Here is a 9,107-nt window from a genome sequence, read left to right as displayed (position 1 = left end):
CGATTGAAATCCAATAATATGAGGAATTGGAAATTTGTTGATTGTCATCCAATGATCTCTCTACTTCACTAATTGAAGAAATAGGTCCAACATTGTACAATCTATATACACTGTCAGCTTGTTTGTTTGTGACAAACAAACAAACTCCAAATACAAATGTCTTGCTGTGTACAACATAAGGGTCTTGAAATCTTGCTTCTCCTATCTCAGCCTCTCTATTAGTAGTATTGTTTATTTCATGTTTTTACACTATACTATGGTTTTCAGAACAGCTTATATATTTCAAAAATATTTATATACCCAAAAGAAACATAGACAATTAACTAGGGAGGTTGCTTGTAAGAGAACAACAAAGTGAGACTGAATGCTTTGCTTGACATTTGTAACTCTTGTATCAAGGTTGAAGAAGAGGACTTTATAAGTTACTCTTTCTCTGAGATGAATGCTTTTCCAAATTATCACAGCTAATGAACCAAATTCATACCCTCACCTAATGTCTGTGCCACCCTCCAAGCAGAACCATTGTTCATTGGAACAGCTGGCGAATGATTTTATGGATAGACCGTCTTAATACCTATACCATTTCTTAAATGAATGTAACCTGCTCTCTGTGGGCTGAGAATGAACTCACTCACTCAATTCAAATAGCTTTGACCATAGTAGGAAGTCTGTATCCAAAAATCGAACCTACAATTCATTTCTTGGTGCAGCAGAACTATCAACTCTCAGCTTAGCTACGATGGGGGTAAAATCCTTTGGTGATGTGAGGGTCATTGAAATACAGCCTTATTACAATGAAACCCAATGTCTAAAAATTGTTCTTATTTTGGGCTTGTACCACAGTAAGAACCAAGATTTTAAACTCTACTAAATACAAAACAAACAAAAAGATTTTATATATTCATGTTCATTTAAGAAAATACTAGTAGTGATGCATTATTTTAAGAATACAAAAAAAACAGCTAATATGTTTGGAGTTATTTAAAATTTATATTGAGAGAAATGTATTTTCACTATTGCTGTAGATGAGCATCTACATAAGACTGTTAAATTGATTGTTGTTTTATATCAAACAACTTTTATAATACTTATTTTTATTGTTATAATATTTTATAAATTTTAAGGAATGTGACAAAAAAGATATTGTAGGTATTGAAGGGAGGATCTATAGGAGGAGCAGTGGTACAAAAGGAAAACAAGAATGTGATTCAATTCTATTTAATTAGAATATGTTTTTAGGCCAGGCAGTGGTGGCGCACGCCTTTAGTCCCAGCACTTGGGAGGCAGAGGTAGGTGGATTTCTGAGTTCGAAGCCAGCCTGGTCTACAGAGTGAGTTCCAGGACAGCCAGAGCTATACAGAGAAACCCTGTCTCGAAAATATCAAAAAAAGAAAACAAAAAAAATATGTTTTTAAATGTTAACAAATTCATATAAATTGAAGTCATGTAACTTTTCTCATCATAATGCAATAGAAGTTTAAAAAAAATAAATAAAATTAAAAAAAAAGATGTAGAATTCTCAGCTCTTTCCCAACTCCATGTCTGTTTATGCTCTGCCATGTTTCTCACCATGACAATAATGAACTAAGCCTCTGAAACTGTAAACCAGACCCAATTAAATGTTTTCCTTTATAAGAGTTGCTATTGCATGGTTTCTCCTTACACCAATAAATGAAAACTAAAACATCGTTCAACTACACACAAGTCAGACCATTAAAACTGACTATTCCTTTGCCAGAAACAATCAAATGCCAATCATACTTCAGCCCACATTCCATCCCACTATGCTGGCATTTTGTGCTAACTGGGCCTTCATGAGGAACCTCTCCTCAACTATTTGTGGTTCTGAATCACCACAAGAAATGGCCACATATGGGTACTTTCCTCACCATGCTGTGGGTGTCTGTATCTGACTCAGCTACTGGGTGGAACTCTCAGAGGGCAACATGCTCCTGCAAGCATAACAGAGTATCAGTAATAGTGTTATGGACTGGTGCTTGCCCATGGGATGGGTCTCAAGTCAGGCTAATTATTGATTGGCCATTCCCTTAGTTTCTGCTGCATCCCCCCAGGCCTGCATTTCTTATAGACAGTATAAATTTTGGGTTGAAAGTTTAGTGGGTGGGTTGATGTCTCTAAAGCTCCACTGGGGTTCCTACCTAGCTAAAGGAGGTGTCTTCTTCAAGTTCCATGTCTCCAATACAGTGAGTCACAGCTAAGGTCCCCCTCCATTGATCTTGAGCACTTCCCTTATTGCAGGTCTCGGCCCCATCCTGGAGATGCCCTCCCACCTCCCCAGCCCGATCCATTGCAGATGTACATTCATTCCTATGGCCATATGGCCATCTCTCCTTTCCTTCCCCACACCTGATCCTCCCCACTCCTCCTCCACACAACCCCCCAGTTCTGTCTATCTATCTGTCTATTATGACTAATTTGTTCCCCCTTCTAAGTGAGATTCAAGCTTCCTCTCTAGGGCCTTCCTTCTTGTTTAGCTTCCTTGAGTCCATGGGGTGTAGCATGAATTGACTATATTCTATGACTATTACACACTTATAAATGAGTACATACCATGCATGTTCTTTAGGTACTAGATTACCTTACTCAGGATGACATTTCCAAATTCCCACCATGGCAAAATATAAGTCTAAATCTACCATATCTCACACACACTAGACTAAGACACAGCCAATTCCAGTATCCAAGTGGCTTGCAACAACAAATATTTCTCATTTGTGTATCCTAGGGTCTGGCTATGGGTCACTGTAATTCTGTCTGTTCAGCTTCTTTTTATATTTATCATTTTTGTTGTCAGGATCATAGAGAACCACAGCTCCTTGGAAGCTGAACATGCAATAGCTGCCTATATTTAGAGAAATCAGATTCATTCTCATTCTATGGACCAATAAAAGTCACCTGGACACAAATGTCAGTTAAGGTTGAAAACATACTTTATATAAAGGGATATGTGTCAAAAGCATTGAAGATGAGTCTTTTTACAGGAAAGTATTTAAGCCTTGGGAGACATCATAGCAACCACACCAAATCCCTTTGTATTATGTACACAATAGATGTCTTGTTATTGGATTTCAAAATGGAACATTAATACCATGAGCAGACAGAGAGGAATCATTGCAACACAAGCATAAAATAATAAAACTTGTGCTATATTTCTTTCTGATATTAAAGGAAACTAGTATAATATGGATTTGAAATAGGATGCATGTCACGTAAACCATGAGATCTATCCTGAAGCACTATGGGAGTTCCTGTGAAGGTGATGGTGCACTTTTCCCTATTCACTTGCTACTGCATTTTTATCATATGACAGTTGGACTGTCAAAGATTCTCTCTGGAATTTTACACAGGTCATGGGAGATTGCCTCTCTAATTCTTTGGGATTCCTAGAGCTATTGGAAAGTCTGTTTTATCACGCTAGAACATGAAGCTTTATGCCTCTCGGTTCTCTCATAGAGCATGCAAACGCAATGATGCATGTTAGGATCTCACCATTTCAGAAACACTGACCGTATGTTTAAAATGATGAGCCTTTGAGCCATGAGATGTTCACCTGGTAGTGAAGTGAAGCTGAAAACTGAGTTCACTCTCATGATCAGTCAACACTCGTGCCTATATGATGAACCCCTGTGAATCTGTGAGCATCGGAGCTCAGATGAGAACCCCCTAGTGGGCCTATTCTGTATATTGTCATTCACTAACATTCTAGGAAATACATACATGAGATCAATGGAAGTTCCTTATTTGGGACCCTCCTAGACCTCACCCTGTATGCCTCTCCCTTTAGTTCTGATTTGTATATTTTGGTATAATAAAATGGTAATTCTTGTAGAGCATAACCATTAGGTCAGTGAGTCATTGTAGCAACTTATAAATCCTAAGATATGGAATTCTCAAAATCTGCAGAGTTGATTATAAGTAAAGGCATCCTTGGGACCTACTGAAGTTATGGCTTGAGTCTGAACTGAGGACAGTCTTGTAGAGGCATGGCCTGAATTTTAGATTAACTTCAAGTAGTAAATAAGATACTTTTGGTCATAGCATACTAGAACAGCCAAAGAAACATTTGAGGACAACTGAGGAGATATGGACAAGATCACACATAATTTCAGAAAAAAAGGTTGTTAAGTTTTCTAAGAGTGATAATGGTATTTGGTGCTGAAATATTGACTTAACTGTTATGTAGAAAACTAACTCTCAAATGTCCTATCAAATGTGTACACATATCTGTGTACATATCCATATACAAATTATCAAAATGTTAATAACCATTAAAAATATATGGGGTAGTTTTTTGAGTATTGATACCATTCAGTCAATTTCTGTTTCAAAATATTCATGATAAGAAGTTGAAAAGGCTTCTAGAATGTTAAGCTACATAGAGATTCCTATGGGACATATTGGTCTCCTCAACATCCATTCACAGGGCAAAGGGCAAAGGCTGTTCCAAATGCAGCAGGCACCAAGGCTGGACACTAAGAATCGCTGGAGGGGCTAGGAGAAGGTTATGTCTTCTTAAACTCGCTGTTAATGTAGTTCACCCAGTTCAGGATCAGCCACCTGTTAGAGCCAAACAACACCCATAGAACCTGACAGAGTAGCCATGGGGATGAAATTTGAGTATGGTTCCTGGTAGTGTAGGTATTGAGATGCATGAGAAAATGCTGACGGAAGTGGGTACAAACTGCCAGAGGAAACATGAGTTAATACTGAGGTTCAAAGCAACAATAGCTAACGATATCACCCTGTGTGTCAGGACTTGTTTAAGAAGATCTTAAATATTCTAAAAGCACACACACACATACACACATGCACACACACACACACACACACACACACACACACACACACTGTGGCAACTGTGGAAGAAGCAGCAGATGTTGTCAACCTAATTGTGGTAGCCTCTCCACAATATATTTCCACATCAAGTCAAAACACTGTAACATGATTTATTTGTCAATTATACATCAAAGACAGAGAAAACAGAGAGAGAGGGAGAGAGAGAGAGAGAGAGAGAGAGAGAGAGAGAGATTGAGAAAGAAAGAGAGATGGGTAGAAGAACTAAACCATCTAATCCTATTAGCAAATAAGACACTTTGCGAACCTGAGAATGAGCAGGGAGGTTTGTTGCTTCCACATATGCACAAAAAAGTCTCCTATATAGTCTCTGGTATGTGGAAATTTCTCATTATATAAGAGAATGATGAATGACCAAGTAAGTTTGCATATGTAACAGTATTATCATATGTAAAACCATTACCTAAACTTCTGTGGACCTCTGTTCCACATGAAGAACTTTCTGCATACATAAAGAAGCATCTGCATAGTGGTGGATAGCAATACAATCCAATAGCTGTCGAGAATGTGTGATTCATAAATATATTTTTTTCACATGACAAACTGAATTCTGTTTATCACTGCAAGGGATAGCACTCCAGCCCCATCCAGTACCCGAACGATGATTTATTGTAACACATTGTTCGTTGTCAGTGCTTGGCTCACCATTGTGCCAGAATCTGAAAGGGAGGAAAGAGCATTAGGGTGTTTCCTAGACTAATGCTTGAAAAGAGGGAGCAAGGCTGAGGATGAGGTTGGAATTTGTGGAGATCACAGCACTCAATGTTCTCTTAGCTTGTTACTTAACCCTTCTCCCCGCACACATCACAGAAGATACTCTTTCTTCATCCCTAGGTCTTGGTACCAGGAGACAATCAACATATGGTGATTATTTATATGGTGAAACGGTCTCCTCTTATTTTCATGTTTTAATAATGCTTTTTTCATTTTACAATGGAATTATTTTAGAGACTGGAGAACAAGCTAAAATATCTAGATAACCTACTTATTTCTGTCACCTAAGACTAATAATTTAATAAACTGAATTCCAAATTTTCTTCTCTGAAAACTGAGAATGACAATACTATCACTACTTTTTTCCTTCAACAGACATCAGAAACCATTTGGCAACATAGTAATAAATTAAGAGCTTGTAAATTATTACATAAATATAAAAACATAATATCAGATTTAGAGCTTGTGATTTATGAAAAATAGTCAGTTAAAATCTTGTCATGAATTGTTCTTATAAAGATATAAATGATGGCTGAGGAGGTGGCTCGGACATTAAGAGTGCTTCCTGGTTTTCCAGGAAACATGAGAATTCTATTCCCAGCACCCACATTGATGAGGTCATACCACCTGTAACCCCAGCTCCTCCACTTAATCTGACAACTGCTTATAAATTCCATGGACACCCAAATACATGTGACAGACACGCACAGAATTACACATATATACACACAAATAAAAATGAATTAAATCCTATTTTTAAAGGCGTAGATGAGAAACTGAAACCACAATAAAGTACATATATGGGTAAAGACATTGGTTGAGTTTTTATCATTGTACACTCTTCAAACTCAGCTCTACTGGGAATATCAGTAATGTGTGTCCCATAGAACTCCTATCATGAGTACATGGGATAGTAAAAGTTACTCCATCCCTAATAGTTACACCTTGAGGGAGCTATTTTAGCTTCATAACTGACAGCTGGAACACCCTAAATTCTCCTCATGATACAGAACCTAGAACTCCTCTTGTAAGTCTACACTTACGTGGCATTATCATTGTATGGTGTCTGATCAATCCATTGCCATTGTTGATGACCTGGATCCGAAAGCCCTATAAAATAAGCAGCATGAGTATCCAGGATCCCAGTGATGAAATCCTAAGAGGAAAGAAAGATACAGCCTTCAACCTCAATTGAATAATTCTTTTCTGTTATAGAATTTTTAAAATGATTCTAATGATACAAAATTATAGGGTTTAATATGATGCACATATGCAAATATACAATAGTCAAATCCTACTTCCTCTCTATAGGTTTTAAAATACATTTCAAATTTTAGATTAATGTCAATAATTTTAGATTTTAGAGGTACACTGTGCTTTGTGACTGATTGTTTTCTGGTCACAAAGAGATTAGAAGACAAAGGATCAAGGAATAGAAGAAACCCCCCAGGAGTGCACGCTCAGATGATCAGGAAACAGTCAAAGTCATCACTGCTATTTTCATGACTTTAGAAACAGTTCCTGACCGTGATCATAATGAATACCAATCTCAAACTGGTATCCCCTCTTTCCTTCACCGACACCATTTTTGACAGTTGTGCATGAGAGAATTTTGCACATTTAATAATTCTCCATTTATAACTTCAGCTATTTTGTTTCTCGTAACTGGCCATGACCATCCCAATCTGGTCCTGTTTCCCTGCACCCTTCTCTGTTAGTTGTATTACTACAGGAGGCATTAGAGTGTGGAAATCACAATCGGATGTTTTGAGCAGAAACGTTTCATCCTTCCTTCCAGCCTAGCGTGTTGCACTTTTGATGCCACGGTTCCTTGGTGTTTGGGTCCACTGACGTGACACCAAGGTGAACAAGGCAAGGGTTAAGGTAGCCACTCCTGCTGGAAAGCCTTCTGTCACAACACCAACACTCACATCAACAAAACGCCCCCTTAGGAGAAACTGGCAGACAGCCTGCTAGATCCAGACCCTGCTCTCTCCCAGCATGCACCTGTTCTTCCTGGCTGTGGATCACCACCAGATGAGCACCGACGTGGGAGCAGTTCTCCTTACTCTCATTCCAAGATGCCACCAAGTCAGTTGAAGTGAAGTAGCAGTGGGAACCAAATGGCTTCCAGTCCTTTGGGCAACAGCTCCAGACTTTGTCTTTGGGGAAAGAAGGAACTGTAAGTGCAATGTAATAAAGTCATTTTAAAGCTATTGTATGTGGACACCACATGGAAGCTGGGACTCCCAGCTTCTCCCAGATGCAGAGGAGCCTCTCACTCCTTAGGTGCGAAGAAACACAAGTCTACCTCCATTATCACTGATGTCACGGCCCTTTGTCCTACTAGGATGGTATCAGAAAAAGCCAGAAAAACGAAATATCCAAACCCTGAAGATATAATGCTAAAAAATCTTGGTCTGCAAAGAATAGACCTCATCATAGCAATAACCAGAAAGCTCTTATATTATCTAAAAATATACATGTATATATGCAAGAACAGTAAATATCAGCAACCAAGGCAGCAGAATTTCAGTTATCAGACATATATTTTAATTACTGATGATAAAAATGGTAGTCAATATGCTCACAAGTGGCAGGGCAGCCAGGACAGGATCCTCTCTACCTCCAGCTACACATAGGAGTGAGGGCAGTGGGTCCACAGCCCTCTCTGACCCTTCCCTGCAAAAGGAGAGCTTGCCTCCAGGGAGTGCTCTAACCTAGGGACTCAGGTGAGATCCGCCATTTTCTCTCTGGTGACTTTCTAAGGTGGGACCAGCCAGGAGGCACAGGCCTCAGAAGTGGCAGGGCAGCCAGGTCAGGATCCTTTCTACCTCAGACCACACCTAGGAGGGACAACAGATCCACACCCTCTCTGCACCTTTCCCTCAAGTGGAGATCCTGTCTCCAAGGTGTACTCTGACTCCAGGACTCAGGAGGGATGACTGATCCACAGCCATCTGCGCCCAAGTTTTACCAGAGGAGAGCTGATCTCCCAGAAGTGCTGACACAGACTTACAGACCCACAGGAGGAACAAGCTCCAGCCAGAGACAGCAAGAAGATCTAACACCAGAGATCAACAGATGGCGAAAGGCAAACGCAAGAATCTTACCAACAGAAACTAAGACTACTTGGCTTCATCAGAACCTAGTACTTCCACCACAGCAAGTCCTGGATATCCCAAAACACCAGAAAACCAAGATTTGGATCTAAAATCATATCTCATGATGGTGATAGAGGAATTTAAGAAGGACATAAATAACTCCCTTAAAGAAATACAGGAAAACACAGGTAAAGAGGGACAAGCCCTTGAAGAAGAAACAAAAAAAAAATCCCTTAAAGAATTACAGAAGATCACAAGTAAACAAGTAGAAGCCCTTAAAGAGAAAACACAAAACTCCCTTAAGTAATTACAGAAAAGCACAAACAAAAAGGTGAAGAAATTAAATAAAACCATCCAGGACCTAAAAGTGGAAGTAGAAACAGTTAAGAAATCAAAAAGAGAGACAACTCTGGA

The 9,107-nt window shown here is 39.0% G+C and overlaps 1 protein-coding gene across 2 annotated transcripts in view; it reads right to left on the bottom strand.

The window, feature by feature from the left end:
* Positions 1-2,929: 2,929 nt before the first annotated feature.
* LOC116099554 (C-type lectin domain family 4 member A-like) overlaps positions 2,930-9,107 on the bottom strand; it is an 18,572-nt gene continuing 12,394 nt past the window's right edge. Inside the window, exons 4-6 of one of the 2 annotated variants that reach the window (XM_031383322.1) lie at positions 7,597-7,769; positions 6,633-6,745; positions 2,930-5,534 (exon numbers count right to left, since the gene is read on the bottom strand). In XM_031383322.1, coding sequence (XP_031239182.1) covers positions 5,390-5,534; positions 6,633-6,745; positions 7,597-7,769 — 431 coding nt within the window. In that variant the 3' untranslated portion in view covers positions 2,930-5,389. The remainder of the gene's footprint in view (positions 5,535-6,632; positions 6,746-7,596; positions 7,770-9,107) is intronic. The other variant, XM_031383323.1, reaches the window with a different exon arrangement.

The sequence above is a fragment of the Mastomys coucha genome, unplaced genomic scaffold (genome assembly GCF_008632895.1).
Source record: "Mastomys coucha isolate ucsf_1 unplaced genomic scaffold, UCSF_Mcou_1 pScaffold20, whole genome shotgun sequence".
Lineage (NCBI taxonomy): Eukaryota > Metazoa > Chordata > Mammalia > Rodentia > Muridae > Mastomys > Mastomys coucha.
This window is presented reverse-complemented; position numbering and strand designations above follow the sequence as displayed.